This window comes from Etheostoma cragini, chromosome 6, assembly GCF_013103735.1.
Source record: "Etheostoma cragini isolate CJK2018 chromosome 6, CSU_Ecrag_1.0, whole genome shotgun sequence".
Classification (NCBI taxonomy): domain Eukaryota; kingdom Metazoa; phylum Chordata; class Actinopteri; order Perciformes; family Percidae; genus Etheostoma; species Etheostoma cragini.
In genome coordinates, this window is record NC_048412.1 from 12,519,215 (window position 1) to 12,538,152 (window position 18,938).

At 38.8% G+C, this 18,938-nt stretch overlaps 2 protein-coding genes across 3 annotated transcripts in view; one reads left to right on the forward strand and one right to left on the reverse strand.

The window, feature by feature from the left end:
* Positions 1 to 174: 174 nt before the first annotated feature.
* Positions 175 to 13,759, reverse strand: LOC117945728 (transcription factor E2F3-like). Its single transcript, XM_034873414.1, has 8 exons — positions 13,164 to 13,759; positions 10,890 to 11,010; positions 7,089 to 7,219; positions 6,761 to 6,849; positions 6,190 to 6,348; positions 5,078 to 5,192; positions 4,395 to 4,536; positions 175 to 4,057 (listed from the first exon to the last, which is right to left on the reverse strand). Exons 1-8 carry the CDS (start codon positions 13,443 to 13,445, stop codon positions 3,762 to 3,764), a joined length of 1,335 nt encoding a protein of 444 aa, XP_034729305.1. The 5' UTR covers positions 13,446 to 13,759; the 3' UTR covers positions 175 to 3,761.
* Positions 13,760 to 15,990: 2,231 nt separating this feature from the next.
* mboat1 (membrane bound O-acyltransferase domain containing 1) overlaps positions 15,991 to 18,938 on the forward strand; it is a 38,660-nt gene continuing 35,712 nt past the window's right edge. For both annotated transcript variants that reach the window (XR_004656878.1, XM_034873410.1), the window contains exons 1-3: positions 15,991 to 16,281; positions 16,735 to 16,880; positions 17,292 to 17,369. Coding sequence is in view for 1 of the 2 variants with exons in the window: in XM_034873410.1 (XP_034729301.1) it covers positions 16,192 to 16,281; positions 16,735 to 16,880; positions 17,292 to 17,369 (314 nt within the window). In the remaining variant the exon portion in view is untranslated. The remainder of the gene's footprint in view (positions 16,282 to 16,734; positions 16,881 to 17,291; positions 17,370 to 18,938) is intronic.

An 18,938-nucleotide genomic window follows, 5' to 3' on the forward strand; every position in this document is an offset into this window, starting at 1 on the left:
CCCCCCCCCCCCCCCCCAAACAAATAACTAAATTCCCCATTTGACATGTTATAGAAATTTGTAACTGAAAAACACACATCAAAAACATCAAATTAGTTTACCTTAAACATTCAACAGCACACTAATACTTTCACCCATGCATTCAAATTGTGTTGCGATATTACAGCTCTTGCGGTAATTAGTGGAAACAGGCAGCAATATCATTTTACAGTCAATTCTTTCCTATAAGACAGTTAACTTTTCACTGAACCTTTACAGAATATTTACCGATCAGTATATGGTATTTGGTAACAGCTTAAGAATAACCATAGGTAAATAGCAGGGACAACAGTGCTGTTTCAATCTTCACTAATAGTAAACACCACATTTAGCCTAATGATATATTTCTTTAAGGTCTAATCACACATCAGAATCACTCATTAGAAATGAAGGAGCTGTAATTTTAATTCACCCATACCACATTGTTCACACTCACTGGCAATGACACTAGCTTAAGCGGTGCATTAAAATCTTTAACATTCCATAAGAAACCCATGGAAAGGTACAATCTTTCCAAAAAATCATGTTTCCATTGTGTAAAAGTAGATACAATATTGTGACCAGATTCTGGTCGCCTGAAATAGATGGAGGAAAATATAATTACGTGTTTGAATGGTTTTAGAAAATAGCACAACGGTGGTTAGTGAACCAAATAGGGAAATACATTGAGCTGGAATTCTCCATGCATACAAAATACACTGACATACATATGCTTATAGGGAAATTGTGTTGTCAATCAGAGCATTTTTGTGCATTCTGTGCAGTCAAATTTTACGTTCACTGGCGATGGTTTATATTATATTGGGTTTTGATTTTACATACTCAAAAACCTGTTGCAATAGGCTTCAATACTCTCCATGAAAAAGAAAGTCAGAAAAAAAACAGTTCCAGACTCCCTCACATTATTCCAAAAATAAAACGGACACACAGTGTCACAGAAGCAAAACCCCAACACACTTCAGTAGAGGACAAGTCTGATCCTGGTTCAGTGTATGTAGACATAGCAATGTCTCCTAATGGCCAATAAAGGGCAGATGGCTAACTGTGAAAGACTGACTGCATGTATGATGTTATTGAATGTGTACCACTTATTGGGTCTGAGAAACAAAAAAAGACAATAACTTAAGAAGAAAAGAAAAAAACACAAAAAAAATAATATTGCAATATTGCAATTTGTCCGCTGTTCTGCTCATGAAATGTGCACCCCTAATTCAAATTTAAGATGCAACAGCATGAGATCGATTTAAGAGCAAAGGCGTACTCGTATCAGGGTAAATAATGCAAGGCTAATTCCTAAGACAAAGGGGAATTCAAAGACTCAGACACACTATGGCAATTACCTCTATGCCCTATTATTATTGTCCAACATTAAGTGAGAGGTAGCCTACAGTACCTTGTGCGCTGAAGAATTTAGAAAACTGTACATCATATTACACATGGTGGGCTTACTGTGTAGCAAGCTTGATCTTCGACATAACTCAAACATGCTGCAAATGCAATTACTCAAGCTCACATCAATCAGGTCGGGGAAAGTGTACAGTTACAGCAGCAAAATCACCTGCGGCCGCAGGTTTCTTTAGATTAGAAGCCAGGGTTTCAGAGCAAATGTTTGTGTTTTGTTATCACCGAGGATGTCAAACACAAGAAGCGACGTTGTTCCAAATACCAGTAAAAACAACACATCCCTACAGCTCTTAGTTCACCAAGTCCTCCAACCGGCTATTCTTGATTAACCAATTTTTACGACTCAGTGTCCAAAGACAACAGTATCACCCAGCCCATTATGAAACATGGCTTGTTGCATTGAATTAGCTCAATTTACGAAACAGGGTCCATTTGTCTTTTTTCTTTTTTTATAAATATCCTGGTTATGGAGGGGGGAAAGCCCTTCATTACATGCTGAAGCCTAAATTAATAGCTTTCTGGCCCCTTGTTGCTTAGGTGGCCGTGATATTAGTTATTTCTACAGAATTAAAATCCATTAAAATTCCACACTTATTAAACCTAAAAAGACGAACACGCGCCTATCCTGTCTCCTCCACAGCTTCAGTACACACTGAGTAGGCAGTGTGCATCGATAAGCGGTTCAAATTTGACTGACTAGCTCTAAACCACATAATCTGACAGCAACAAAAACTAAATGAGGAGGCATTAAAGTTAAGTTTGGTTTTGGCAGCTTCTGCTGATGATGACGATGGAGGGGACAGGCAAAGAGCAGCAAGAAAGTGGAAATCTGGTGTCTTGATTTCACAAAGTGCCATTACAAATATGAGTTGGAGATGATATTCAAGTTTGCATATCAGGTGTTTTTCCTTCACACCACATAACCCAGGTTTGATGGCTTTTTCATGTTATGTTAAACATCACAATATGTGTTCCATGTTGAACATTTTTGTATTCATGTACAAAATATGAGATTGCCCACTTGAGTAGACCACAGGCTGATCGGGTGAACAGATAACAAAAGTCCCTTATTAAATGTACCTACTAAATCCATTTTAAATATGGAGGGCATAGCACAAGAGAGACATAGTGTGCAAGGGGATTTAACCAACTACTAGCAATAAGGCATGCTGTAAGTATTTTGTACACCTAAGAAAACATATCTGTCTCATTTTAGAGCATTTAGAGTACATTCTTATTTCCTTTGCTGTTTTACGGTTTCCTTTAACACTGGATAATTGTCATGTGCACTCCAAAACAGTATATGAACTTCCTTGCAGCTCTTAATACATCTAAATAGGGCTTAAATGTACAATATACCCATACTCTTGTTAACTGCATGGTTATAAGTCTAAATAGCACGCAAGTGTCTGAGCTGGCAGAGACAAAACGGGGGACCAAAACCTCAGCCTGCCTAACCTAACCATAGGAAAGCAACAGTAGTCATGAATGCTGTGTATCAAAATGCTTTCATTTAATATTCATTTTAATTTTTAAAATACCTACTTAACAATTAGCTCTATGAACCTTCAAACACAGATCATTGGTGAAATAGAAAGCCATCAATAGTTCCCGCAGCACTTGGCAATAACATCAAGAAAATGAGTAACTGGGAAACCACCAATCAAACCACTCCTTTTCTTGCCAAATTGCAGATTTACAGGCCTGTTAAATCCTCATATTTGCATTATCCTTCAAGATTTAAACAAACAGTTTTCCTCTTCCCTACTCTTAAGCATTCTGATGATTTTGATTGATTCCATCTGTGCATCTTGCACACTTGGGTGTAATGCTAAACCCAAACCATCGACCACAATGTGTGTGAATGTCAGATAGTGTGGGGGCGTTTTCCTTCGAGCTGTTCTCTGTCCAGTCTTTGTTGGTCTCTCTGTACAGTGATGTGATGCAAACCTTGCGTCATAAAGGGGAGTGGATATCCTTCCCCTTCCCCTTCATGCTACCAAACAGAGAGCAAAGGCCTTAAGATGCAACAACAGCTAAACTGGAGGCTTAACATAGCCTGAGACAAAGAGTAATGGATATATTTTCCCACAGAACGGTTATGTCTTTGTGTGAAATCATGCAAGGCCATTTATCTCTCACGCCATGAAAGAACATGACATTTAGTCCCACTGGGACTGAAAAAAGTCCAAAATGATTCCTTTCCAGCTATTTAGAATTGGCTTCCATTAAGTACACAGTCAGTCACAGGAATCAAAACCTTTACCGATTCTCCATCTCTCTCCCATCCACGTAAACTATATTTGTATTACCTAATGCTAGCTGCACAGGAGATCATCCAGGCCAAGAGAGGGCATTTTATCAAAGTCACAGGCGTCAAACAAGTCGCTGATTCCCTGGTCATCTCCCAAACCTAAAAGGTAGTCATCTTGGTCCAGAAGAGGAGGCCCGAGGTTTAAGAAAGGCCCCAGGGATAAAGGGATCTGGTCTTCTGTCTGCTGGAGAAGACTAGTGTAAGGGGACGAGATGGGGGAGAGAGTAGTGACGGAGACTGCTGAGGAAGAAGAAGGTGGAGCCAGGGAGGGGATGGAAGAAGTGGTTGTGCAGGTGGGACCTGTGAAGGAACGTTGAGTCAACTAGTTATTATCTTTGCATAGTCAAGGAACCATATCAACATAACAAAACCTTGTTGGCCAATGCAATGGTGTTTGTTGCACTGGGGATCAATATTCAAATCCCAAGTACCAGCGAATCAGTGCTTGGAATCACAAGTTGCATGGACACGAGAAAGTTGTTTACTGAACAGATCTTGGGTTTACTTGGGTTGGGTGGGAGGGTGGCACTCAAAACCAATTTTATTCGATTACGAGTTTAGGTATGCGTTGGACACGTTGCTCTTTGTAATGAGCTCTAAAAACATTCACGCACACCTGTGTCTATCTGAGACAAACCTTGAAGGACTTTGAGGAAAGGTGAGTTCCCATTGATGTCCATGCTGCCATTTTTTACAGGACTTCTAGGATCATTCTCCTCATCTGGGCACAGGAGGACTTCTATAGGGCCCTTAGTGCTGGTCAGATGGATGGACAAACTCTGGAAAGAGAAAAAAGAAAAATCAGGTCAAATCCCAAAATTTGATAGCACCGCACATGATTAAAAGGATGGACCGGCTTGATTGAAAGATTAAAAACCAACTACAATTCTCTTTCCCATATGCCCTCAACTTGTAAGTGTAAGTACCAACACATATACACCAAAGGTACTCTAGTCTGTACGTGTAATGGTGGCCTAACAAAACGAGTTACTCAGAGCAAACTGATGCACTCCAGTTTGCTACAGACCAGGACACTGCTTTAGTCCCGGTCATCCCCAGATGCCTGGTAAAACAAATCCTCAACACCAACCCTAGAGGGGTCACCTAAACTGATTGCAACCTCCACAGCTGGTGCATTGTCAGGAGAAATGCTTTGTCCAATAGCACGTGCCTAGCGGAATAACAGTGTTACTTTGTGAAGCTGTCAGTTTTCCACCTAGAAGCCAAAAGGCCACCAACCACAGACAAGCAAGAAGCAAAAGTTTCATCGGGACAACAATGACAGCTCCGGCTTGTGTGTTTTTATGAGTGTACACATACCTCATCAGGGTCTGGTACTTCTAGTTTGGTGTCTGTGGGCGCTTTGACAACAATAACCGTCTGGTCTCTGAGGTTTCCCAGCTGTTTGATGTCTTGGTACGTTACATAGGCATATGTGCAGACAAAAGGGTTAAAGATATAACGCTACAATGCAACAGACACGTATATGCAAGCCAGAAAATGATCATTACGTGATGACGATCCTCCAAACTGCTGAAGTGATTGCTGTACCATGTATCTACACATGCTGGTGTTTTAAGCTTTACTTACGTTTGGCACTATCATTTTAAATAAATTCTGCTTTATTTGGCATATGTTTAACAGATAAGACGGTTTGAACAATTCATAAGTTAGAATCGTTATCTAAAGTGAGATTGAAGAAGAAGACATGCTGATATATTTAACTGCCATTTTAGTAAAATGAAAATTAGGGCTGCATGTTATAAATTGAGATTGTGATATATTTCTTTCCTGCAATATTTATTGCATTATGAAATAAGACACATTTTTACAAGATGACAAATAATTGGGTGATTTATAGGAGAGTGCATCTACACTGAAAATAAAAATTAAAAAGGAACATTTCTCATGTGAACTGTTCTTTGTTGAACTTCCATGCTTTACAAACACCAAAGCAAGTATGGGCTGGGACTACTCTTCTGAAGTGATTTTAGATCTCTATATATGGGCGCCCACTCTACCCACTGAGCTATTTGGGCAACCATGGCCACACGTCTTAAAGGGGAAGGGTCGGCAGTAACAACAATGTAAAAAGGAGATCTGTGAAAGTTGAGTTTTCTGTTATCAAGCAGCAAAAAAGTTGTATTACCATGGCAAGTTCTGTAATGTGACTATATGCGCACATCACAATGTAGATGATGAAACAAAATATTGTGCAGCCCTAGCAGAAATCCCCATGGTATCACCGTGGCCTCAGTGTGAGACAGGAATAGGCATGCTTTCAAACAATTATAAACCGTGAATAATTTGGTGACGTTTACCTGCACAACTATGAGAACATAGTTTAAGAAGAACAAGTTTTTAAACAAGAAAATAAATTGGCTAAGAACCATTTTACCTTTTGCATGACATGTCAACTAACAAAAGGATATTTCTGGTTGCTTTGCAACTCGCTCATGTGTCTCATATCCAGGCTGCATCTTTGGATCAGTTGTTCCAGCCTCTGCTCTTCTTCTCCCAGTGCAGAAACCTCTGCTGTTAGTCTCTGTCTCTGGCTCAGTGCCCCCTCTACCTCCAACAGACTACAGCCCCTGTGAAAGTGAGAAGAGTGAACTTAGTGAATTTAAACTGATTTAGAACGAGGGTATAATTAAATTTGTGGAGTGCAAAACAGTCAGGTGTACTAATATTTTGAAGTGGTAACAGCTTGCACGCAGCCTCCTGCCTCCCTGTGCTTTACAGAACAAGGAACAAAATCTGAATATACAAAAAAAACAATCAACATTTTTTGCCAAGATACATATCTTGGGTTGTCTTCAAAACAATGAGATAACTCACAAGATGGAGGAGGCAGACACACGTAAAAACCAAGAGAACTGAATGTGTCAGATTTTAAGTAGACAAGAGTATCAATTCAAGTGGGTTCTTGGATCAACAGGTAAGACCAAACACTTAAAAATATAGAAGTCAAATATTTGAATGTTAAGAGTGGTGACCACTTACATCCACTGAATGTTGTTCTTTGACTTCTTCTTGATGAGGTGAATGCCTTCTAGTACATTGGTGATATCATACAGCCGCCTTTTCTGTACCTAAACGTAGAGGATACATGTCTCAGTTACTAATTTAACGGTTGATTTCACTTTGTAAATTACCAATTTTAGCAACAAAAAAATCCCTAACACAAACATACAAAACAATTCAATGCTTTGAGCAGATATATTTGCTAAAGATGTCCCCTAGACATTTTATTATGCATCAACTATAAGGTAGGTCTGCTTTACATAACCTTCCACCACCCCCTTTCCTATTTGTTTTGATCTGAAATCACCTGTAAGGTTTCAGCGGCGAGGTTGAGGTCCAAGACGCCATCAGAAGACTGGGCAAGGAGGTCCACAAACTTCTTTGTTAACAGGCCCAGGGAGGTGTCATAACGAGTCTTCTCTGGTGGAGACTTGGGTGCTATGGTGGAGGAACAGAGAAATAAAAAAGGAAAGGACTATGTATATCAGCGACTTATAAAATTTAATTTATGCAAGCAAAGTCAAACAAAACTTCCTCATGACAGTTTTACTTGGTAGGCAGACTGCTCTCATGACATGGCGTATGGGTGACACGCCATTTCGTATGGCATTATTGGCATGTTATCAAGACTTCACTTTTTAGAGTTTAGTTTAATAGCTTATCTGAACAACACCGGTAGGCCTCCATGGACTTACATAACCCTGCGATGGCGTCTGAATTCACGCGTAAGGAGTAGTATGAAAGGGCGAAAATCAGCGTAGGGAGGTTGGTTGAGGAGGTGGATTAGTAAAACACCCAAGACCAAAGATCGTGACACACGTGTCACGTTTATTAAATTCAACCGTCGCTTTCTTCTCACAATAACACGGCAGGTGGCAATAATACGGCAAGTTGCATGAATGTTTACGTCCACTGTATACAGCATAAACATACGCGGGCGACAGCTCAAAATTCGTACAGATAACACGCCACTTGGCTTAAGAAAGTTGGTGTGTCTGATTATGCGAAGTCATGTCATGTTAAGGTAGGAGGAAGCCCAGGTCAATTGTGAGTTTGTCCAAAAAGTGAAAAAGACCAGAAGACACCTACGCTCACCCTGACTTCCAAAACCAGCAGTAGACAAGCAGCAGACGTGTCAGAACAAGTACGTTACTGTGTAATCCAATCCAACACAATCACACTGCAATAAATCCTACCTGAATTAACCTTATGGTATTTAGTTTGTGTTGCGACTGTGTCACAAAGATGTAGATTTAACTTTGAGGTCATTTTAATAAAACAGCTAGGTTGTGTTTTGTGCTGAACTACATTATTAGTGAAATACATTGCAATGTTGGGAAAACTAAAAGTAGGTTGGAGATTTTTCAGTCAGGAAGTGTTGGTCGCAAATGACTCAGTCATTATGAGCTGGGAATGTCCCCTTTACAGTTAATTTAAACTTTGATAAAGCAGCAGCTGGTAATGTTTTACATAAAGCACCAAATGGTGGCCGTATTTCAATATGAATATCTCCGTGTTGATAGCATCGGTTCCTCTCATCAGAAGGTTACAGCATACGGCACGTGACCTGCCTCGCCCTCCAACAACAATACATTGCACTGATGCAATGGCCAAATATCATGGACACAAACACTGAGGTACAGATTTTGTGTCCGTTTCAAGTTCCAAATATAGTTCAGTAGACTGTTCCGGGGCCCGTTTCCCAAAACAAGTTTAGTGAAGACTCTGAGTTCGTTAACCCTGCAATGAGAGAAACTCTATGTTTTCTGTTTCAGAAAGAAAGGTTAACCAAACTTGAGAGAGGGGTAACTCTAACCTGTAGATTTGGGTTTTTTTTTTTTCAATAAACCTTGTGTTAGTTTATCTGCATGAATAAAAAAAACGGTTGGTTTATTAACTGTGTTAGGCAGACTATAAAACGTTATATTTTTCAAAACATGGTATTTCCTTTTGTCTTCAATTCCGTTGAAGAAGCTCTATTACTTTGCTAGGGGTTCAACATGCGTCAGGCGATGATATTGAGGCCCCGAGTATTGATGCATTTTCCGTTCCAGATACTAGCCTACTAGGGCTGTAACAATATGAAATATGAAACCAAAATCGCGACACTCAGATCAACAAACATACGTCACGGAGTGAGACGGCAGAATCGTGACACAGCCTTTCCATCTCCCAGAGTTATCCTTCCCGTCCAGATCCAATGATATTACATCTATAAATTACTATTAGTAGTAGTCCTTTATGTGACTTACACCCTTTTAGTCAAGTAAATGTAGCTAACTGTAAAGAAGGCTAAAAGCGGAGGGGGAGGCTAACTGACATTAGCCCTGGAGATTAATGTTACTGATAAATTTGTGGGTTAGCCCAGAGTTGTTAACTGTGGTCAAATTGATCCTACTAAAAGTAACTGAGGGTGTTGGACAATGTGGTAATCTTATGTTACCCACCAACAATTAGGTAGCTAATGTTATAGACCAAGCATTAGCTACTTGTCAACCAGCACCTTTACAGTAAGCACTTTTTCTCTTTGTTCCCCCCACAGATTGGGAGCGGAATTGTGCCTTACTGTTACCTTTACCATTATTTTTATGTCTCTTTTCATTAGTTAATGAACCACTGAAACAATTTTGGAAACATTTTAAATAACAAAAGGATTTTTGATGTTGCCTCGATCAATATTGAAATAATTTAATGTCAATAAATAAGGTATCTGTTGGGTGTTGCATAGTGGCATTTAATCAATGACAAAACAATGCTTACGGCAGAAAATTAACTCCTCCCACAACACACACAAAAAAACGATTCTAGGTTTGTACCGAATCCTGGGTCAAAATCTTTACACAAACCAAATCTTAGGTTTGGTGTATCGTTACAGCTCTATAGCCTACCTATTTGAGCAGTATTGTTTAACTTTTCTTCCTAGTCTAAATTATGCAGCCTACATAATCTTATTCGTCCTCATATCACTAAAGTCACCCATCGTGGATATGCTCTACATCACAGCAGATTCTTTGTCACATTAAGTTTTTTACAAACAGCAGTTTTCCTTACAACATTGGATTTGATTGGATTATTCACTGTGTGGCAAAGCACAAAGAATGCGCCTCAAATGCTCTGAAACATTTAACATTTTTGCTGTGTTCCCTTGACACTAACCAGTAAGTGACATTAAGAATGAGTTCCACAGGATTGCAGTTGAATGATGTAAACCCTTTGAAAAAATATTATGAATAATAATTCTATTAATGATGGTGCAGCAGCCTCAGAATAGGATTAGCATGCTTAGGACTATTTTAACCCGCAGAAATGCACCTAAATGAAATATATTATAGGTTCAATAACATTTCACCAGTAATCTATTAATGTTTAAATATGAAATTAATACACTAAGCATTTACTCATGCAGCAATTTTCTCCCACAAAAATTCTCTTTTGCAGCCGCTGCTGTGTTGCTTTTTTAACTAAATATATGTTCAAACTCGCTTTATGTGCGCATAAGTATTTCCACCGACCAGCTGTTTGTGGTTGTTGCCATGGTGAATCGTATCAGTGCTCCATTCCTGCTGCCTTCTTATAGTAAGGGTGCTCGCTTAACTAAGTGAACCTACTCTGAGTTGTATGAACCGACTCAAATCGGCTGTTCTGGAACCGAAAACTTAGTTTCCCATCTCAGGGTAAATCAACTCAGAGATCATGGTTAGACCCAGAGTTTGTTAAACCCCCTTCCTGAAACAGGTATTTATTATTTTATATGTGTGTGCGTTCAGCATTTCAGCTCCACTATGTCTTTTTCAGTGAAATTCAAGTGATTGCATTTAAAATTGTTTGCAATAATATTGAACGTCTATTTTTCTCATACATCAAGTGTGAAATGACCCTAGGTCACTCTATTCCACTTGAGAACTGAGTGGTTATTTAACCCTTGAGGAATATGTATAGCGCATCACAACATCAGTGACAATCTTTTTTTCTCTATGAAGTTGCTGTATTGAGCCGGATTTTGTGTATGAAACTTGGTGTGGACCGCCTTTAGTACAGGATGATTCTGTATCATTGGGCTGTAAAATACTACGGAACATGTACAAACAGATTGGCGAGGGCTTCTTACTTCTAGGTGTCTTTATCCGTGCCCCATTGGCCACCAAAGACGCTCCTCTGCCTCTAGGAGTCCTGGCTGGTTCTGACTGGTACTGGTGGTCTGAGTCATCGAGGGCCAACCGCCTTTTTGCCTAGATGGACAAAAATCAGACTGTCAGTTTTGGTCATTTGGAAGGCATCGGATCTGTGAAGCCACCACAAATAATGCATGATGTTAAATAAAATTACGTTCATCTTATGTCTCTAGTGGCATTGTCCTAAAAAAATTCACAATTATTTAGAAATCTAACAGAAATAAGTGATTTTATAAAGAAGAACGTGCACTCAAGAAAATCCATTGTTAGATGAGGCATTTGGTAGTTGGATCTGACGCTATCTTTCTTCTGTTGTCTTTTCCATTTAAGTTTTGACAAAAAAGAGCATGTATTGTTCAATAATTTAAAAAGGTGGATCAGTCAAAAAGATAAGGTTAAAAAGTAACCGATGGTTGTGATTTATTCTTACCTGAATACATTGGTAAGACAAACCCACATTGCTTTAGAGTGAGTCACACCTATGGGGTAGATCACATTGCTTCACAGTAATCTCAAAAAAAAAAAAAAAAGGCAACAAGTATACTTTTAGCCCCACAATTAATTTTGAATATTACCAATAGGAGATCCCAACCTGTCCAAGGATTTAAACGCTTATTTGCTGTACCTTATTCACCCATTAATCCAATATAAATAACGCTCTTTCTGAAGCAGTTTCAGGAGCTTAGTCTATTTTGATATGATCCAGTGTTAACATCCGTCCACGTTCATCTTAACTCCAAAATTACTGGTCACCAATGTATAATCTGTCAGAATCACATTCTTTTATTGTAGTACTTGTGTACCTAGACAAAGGTGGTCATTATCTATGGTTTCAGCAACCACTGCAGTAATTGACAGCATGTTTAAGACCATTAAGGATGTGTTCAACATTCATTTATAAAACAAATGTTGACTTCCTCAACCACCATTTGCTGTTTCTCTGGCTGAGGGCCAATATTTTCACCAGCCTAAATTAGCATTCTCATCATTACTGTTACATAGCATGGTGGCTTAGCTAGTGAATAGTTTCTACAATCAGAGAACCCTTAAATACTTGTGTTGGCTAGAATTCATCCGGTTTTAATGTCTGAGCAACACAACAGTACCAGAGAGCTGGTCTACTGATAAACACCATGTAGACGAGCAGTCCATTAACACTCATTAAGTACAGCAAACCCTAAAATAAAACACTTTCTTACTTAATTCACCCCAAGTCTGAGAAAGAATAATATGCCCTCTGTTGACAGTCAAAATGTCAGCCATTTTATATCAGCAAGCAGTTCCCCTCACCCCCTGCCTGCTCATGGCTCCAGCCTGAGATACAGAGGCAGGTTTAGATCATGAAAGATGAATAGCCAGAACAACCCCAAAACCCTGAATGCTGCTGAAACTATTTTGTGTGGTTTATGCAGGTTGAAAACACAGGAAATGTGTTATCAGTTCAGCAACAAACTCCAGTTTCACTTTACTTTACTTGGCATGAAAGGCACCATAACGTTACTTTATTTGAAAAAAAGGCACATAAAACACTTGCAAAATTAAGGTCAAGGCCGACAACGACTAAGGTCCTTTGATAATTAATACTGCTAGTAGCCTTGAAAGCTAACACATTTCCAAGCTTGATCCAAGTTGGCTTGCATCTTCAGAGACGACTGGAAGAAATATATCGAGTGACGTTAGTTTCAAAACTGAAGTGAAGCTTTAGCTTATAAACTCATGTATTTGCAAATTAGGCACTAGTGTCTTGTTTGAACGCTAAACAGTAGCTAACTGGGAGCCAAGTAGTCCAACAATCCCCCCCAACCCCCAAATTAGGGAACCAACAGCAGCCACTAGGCCACCGCTAACGTTACTTATCTCTAACCAATATTTCCATCTGGCTGCAAGGGTGAAAGCGGTCTCAAAACACCATGAAGTTAGCATAGCCCGCTGTTAGAGGACATGTCTACGTTTTTAGTAAACCCTAAACTAACTTAAACTCGACGTTTGCTTCCTTACAGTCAACATACCACTTAACCAACCCACTTGGGCAACTTAGCTAGCGGTATGTAGTTAGCCACCTCGCTAGGTTGAGGGAATGCCCTGGCTAAGCAGCTAATGTTAGCTGCCCGAACAACAAGCTTGGCTAGCCTAGCAAGCTAACATTTTGTCGTGTTTGAGGCTAGTTGTAGCAAGCCAAATATGTTGAAACGAGCTGTATAGATGATTACCGGCGGTCTCCCCAGTGCGGGTCGTTGTCCTGCTCCGTTTGCTGCAGCTTGTTGTGGAGTTGTGTAAATGTTGTTTATCTGCGGTTCTGATAAACACACACTTGATGTCTGTGTAATGTTGCAAGGCGGTGGGGTGGTTATTATTTGGATATACGTAGCGTTGGATTGACCAGGGTTTAAACGATCCGTGAGAGTTGTTAAAATTATATTATTGTCGAGAGGAGAGCCCCCAACCCCCGCTAAAAGCACTTTGTCCGGAGCCGAGGAGATCCCTCTTCTCATCTTGCGTATTCGGGGTAACCCCTTTCTTGTCTCAGTACTTTCAAGCCCGTATGGCTGCTAATCTGCCGCAAAAATTACAAAAATAATCAGACCGAAGTAAAGATGACAGTCTGATTTATCGACTTTTGTAAAGTATTCTTCCTTAAGAAAGTGCATTTAGGCAGATGCAACGGATTAAAAAGTAGCGCAACTCTCGTTCCCCCGGTGTAGAAATGGCTTCAGGAAACGGCCTGATGAATGAAGGGATACGGTTTACGCGCTCAAGAGCCCTCCCGCGAAACTCAGATTTCCCGGGAAATTTTCAAACAGAATTTACAAGACAGGCGCTATTGGTCCTTCAGAGAAAAGTCTCCACCCACATAAGAGCCGTATTGACCAGTGAGAGCTCAAGATTAGATGTGCCACGTGTTCATTGGCAGTTGTAAACAGGCAGCGTCCTCTGTCACGCCTTGCGTGTTCCCTGACAGGACACCAAGTGGCGCAAGTGATCGGTTGTGCTGAAGAGGCAGAATGAAACAATTGAAATGTTCACTCTTTATTTAATGTTTGCCCCCTTTCTTAACTTATGTTTTGTGGCCCCTTGTGGATCATAATGAAAAGATATCATTTGGGCATTAATTACTGACCTCTAAGATAATAGGTAACTGCGATATTGTATCATTGTAGCAGTTGGTAAAACCAGTTAAGCAAAAAAGTAGTGACAAAACTAAATAATTTAAAAAATATGATAACAAATGTCATATTTTCTTCCTAAAATGTGGTTTAATTTAATATTGTGAAGCAGTATCATGTTTGTTTTTGTGCATCATGTTTTATTCACATATTTATTCACACATATATATATATATATATATATATATATATATATATATATATATATATATATATATATATATATATATATGGTTTACATTCAGTGGTGGAATGTAACTAAGTGCATCTAATCAAGAACTGTACTTTAGTACAATTCTGATGAATTTGTAGGCCTACTTTACTTGAGTACTTTCATTGTATGCTTTATACTTCTACTTCACTGCATTTCAGAGGGAATTAGTGCCTTTTATATGTTATTAAATGTATATGTAAGCTACAGGGAAGATAGATACAAAATTATTATTGCTTAAAATAATATTCGGCCAATCACTACATTAAATTCAGTTTACACATAAATGCATGAATAAAAATAACTATAATAATACAACCATGTAATATACAATGTATCTTTTACTTTTAAGTACATTATAATAGATAACAGATAATACCTCAGTACTTTCATTAAATACAATTTTAAGGACTTATTCTTGTAATAGAGTGTATTTTACAATGTGGTTTTTCTATTTTTACTTGAGTAAAAGATTTGAAAACTACTTCCACCACTGCTTACATTACCGATCTGAAAGTTGTTTTCTCAGGCCATACAACACTTGGTGTTTTGCCGTCATAAGAGCCACATGATCAATAGGTCAGAATGTACTGGATTCCCTTAAATAGATTGCGAATTTAAGATATTGGCTCTCGACCAGGCTGCTATTTTGTAGCTGATCTTGACCTCTGACCTCACCCTTGAATGCATGTCGGGGCCTGGTACAAGAGAGAAGAAAATTCCCTCATGGGAATCTCTTAAATGCCGCATTAATTATTTATTATATAGAAAGGCAAATTCATAGCGGGTGTCTCACTTTAAATGTCCCCCCTGGACTCACCCTTTGCAAAAACTTCAACATTATTCTTAGTGTCCCCTGACACAACTTCCCATTTGGGCATTAATTATGACTCTCAGCAATAGACACAATATAATTAATAGTATATATTATCTCAGCCATTCAATGTTTTGACATTAATTATGACTCAAAGCAATAACCTCTCAACAATGAAAAAAACAAAAACAAAAAGTGTTATCATCCATTTTCAAGTGACTAATTCAAATTCAATCACCTTTACACTAGTTGTACATACACGTTACCACGTACCAACATGGGATTCCTTCTGAACCTATTGTATTTAGACATATTTTCTTATGGTTAACGAGTAATGTTTAGTCACCATGAGTCACTGCCAAAACACTCATTTCAAATAGGGCGGGGAACTCATGTTGTGCAAAGGTGGCAAGAGCCTGACTAACACAGCGGATGTAAGAAGAAATGGGTTTCTACGTTGTTGTTTTTTAATATACTAATGTTAAATGTGGACGCAGAGATTCCTCTTTAAAAAAAAAATCTTCACTCACGACGCAGTGTATTTACTTTTTACATAAAACCGCATGAAACACATTTGAAAATGAGGGATAGTAAGGTAGGAACCATTCAGTCTATGTAGGAACACAACATTTGTGTGAGAATTGTTATTAAACTATAGCCTTTTACAGTGTCTGCGAGTACATTGTGGTCGAAAACAAGTCTGCAGAAGATTTACTCTCTTAGATATCATAATTCGTTTTTGCTTTCTGTTTGCAGCTAGCATACAATGCTACAACTTCTAATTTTTCACGTTCGCCGCCCGGCTTTTATTTTGGAAGCAATGACCGGAAAAGCTATTAATTTGTTTGACTTGAATGGTCTGTCCTAGAAGGATGAGGGGAGTGTTGAATGCCGGGTCTGTGTAGCCTAGCTCGACTTATCGCGGGGGCTTTTGGCCAAACAATGAATTTCTGTCAGAAAAATTATAAGTAGTTACAATAAAGAAAAAAAAGAACAAGGAAAAAGACAGCCGGGAACACTGAGTCGTCGCGACAGAGTATCTACGCAGGATGGGCGAGCGGGTGGACACTGCCTTTAAAACCACTGGATCCGAGTGGCTGCTGCCTGTCAGTGAATACTTGGGCTTTCCCCTTGATCAGGTAGGAGGATCTGTCCATGAATCCCAAAACAACGGGGATATTTCAGAGTTGATAAACAGCATTTCCCAAGCTCTGTTATCTTATGAATGTCACACTATGTTATGACTTTATAGTTTGCAAATGTGACACTTGTTAGAGAGACGTGCGGTCATTCTATTCCCTTGTTGTCATCGACGTCCACATTGCAGTTCATAGTTGCACGTGTAGATTTAATGTTGTTGGTGTCGCTCCAGAATGGCATAGAGAAACTGAAGACGTCAACTATTTGATATTCTACTAAACAATTATCACAGGAAAACTTCACATCCTTATAGAATGTATATGATACCACTGGGGATGATGAACCAAGTGGGAAACAATCCCCATGCATCATGCTGTCACAAAATTATTTAGGAGTATTGTTATTCAGGTATTTTAAAAAGGAGACATATGATTTCTATCTCTCCCACACAGGTGAATTTTATGGTGTGCCAGCTGTTTGCCCTGGCTGCTGCGTTCTGGTTTCGTCTCTACCTCAGTCCTAGCCATGCCAATCCATTGGTCAGGCACGCTGTGGCCATTCTCCTTGGCATTGCTTTTCTCATCTTCTGCTTTGGATGGTACTGTATGATACTGTCAGAGATCTTGCATATTATGCTGCACCTCTTCATTTGGTCTTTACTGAGTCAGAAAGTCTGTGGTAGTGTGTGGTAGTCACGGAGTTCTCAACTATAATTGTCTACTAGCTGTGTACCTGTCTTTCAGAGAGACAGGGATGATGTCAAGTGTGCAGGGCTACAGGCTTTTAATTATAGGAGGACAATGGGGCTGTAGACAATTGGGTGTACAGAACAGAGAGACACAGGAGAAGTGTTTGTGGTGGCATTTGATTTATGAGCAACATGCTTTAGGGGAAATGTGTCTGGTCTGCGCTGACATACAGCCCACTTCATTTAAAAAAAATAAACACTGTATTTTTCAAATAATATTAATGATGGACATTTTCTGGTCCTGTGTGTCCTTGTCGGCAGGTACTCGGCTCACATCCTGGCAGTGGTGGTAGCAAGCTACTTGATCATCAACAAAGCTGACATCAACAATGTACATAGGTATGGAATTTGTGACTTAAACATATCAAATATTTGGTGGGATGAAGTTGATTATGAATTGCCTTGTGCAATCAATGAATGCCTTTTTGCCACACATCTAGAAAGTCTTCAGGTAAAACTTGTCAGACAAGATCCACCTGGAGACAGCATAGGAGAGAACAGATGGCTTAGTGTAGGTAATGGTAACTATGTTAACAACTATGTTAATTTGTTAACTAGTATTTGTTGCAGTAAGGCAGTATTTTACATTAAAATCTGAAAAACAACATTTATTGTTGATTATTGTCTCTTGGAATGTACCCATTAATTTACTCCCTGCAATGCACCTCACCCCTATTATCTTTCTTGGAAAAATGGCCTTGAAAGAACTAGGCTCAAGTGTGTCACCGTAGTCATTTTCTTTTTATGAATGGAGCAACATAAAAAAAGGTTTTGTTAGGTCACTCTTGTTTATATGTGTAAAGGGATTACCTGCACGGGCAGGAAGATCACACCTGTGTTCTGCACATGCAGAAGCCAAACAAAACATGAACTGTGTTCCTGCTGATTGTTAAACATGCATACCACATTACACCCCTATTTATAACTGGCACAGGGTGAAAGAAGGTAACAAACTAAGGACATTATAGTACACACACACACAAAAATTAATATGTTATAATGTCAACATTTGGGACTATTAGGTATTTGTCGTGGTGATCCTGGTGTTAAACATTTACCTTTCTTTTTGAAGACTTTAATTAATTTGAATTTGAACTGGATTAGTAACCGCATTAGTAATAATTTCACCTCTGATTAAATTTAGAATAGGTCAGTTCATACATTTTCATGGTATCAACCAGCAGCTCCTCTCATAATTTAGGACACAGTATACACATTTAAAACATATTTAAAGACAGAACTGCATGTTGTGATTGACACATCTTTAAACCAACTTCATTGATAATAAATACATTTTTCTTTTTGACCCATTTCCAGTTTACAAATGAACATCAACAAGGTTTGCAGCAACTTATGTAAAATTATGTTTAATGAAGACATTCAAGGAAAATGAATAACACTCAAAATAAATAAACAAATGTTAAATTCTTAGCATCCAACTTTGGAAAAAAATCGATCACATAGTGTAGAAATTGAGCTAAACCAAGCTCATCTACATGCAGATATGTAAGAAAGGCATAATCCGAGTATGCAGAAAAGAACATAACTATATATTCAACAATTCCAGATGTTTCATTAGGACAAAAGCTGATACAAGGTGATTAAAACACCATTAAAAATGAGTAAGTGGATGTAAAAAACTAAAATCGGGAAAAAAAGCAGAAAGCTGTGTGTAAGCAAATCCTGTGCTACTAATGCCATATTGTAATCTCAATAATAGTTTAGTTGTAAAGGAATTGTCAAACATTAAAATGGATTAGTAGTTGACCAAGAGGTATTTATATTTAATATAAAGATCCTCATTAGCTGCCGCCTACACGACCAGCTAGTCTTCCTGGGGTCCAAAAGGCGGCAGCCCTACTTGGTAACATTAACTTTTATATACAGTAGGCAGAACATTTTTTTTGT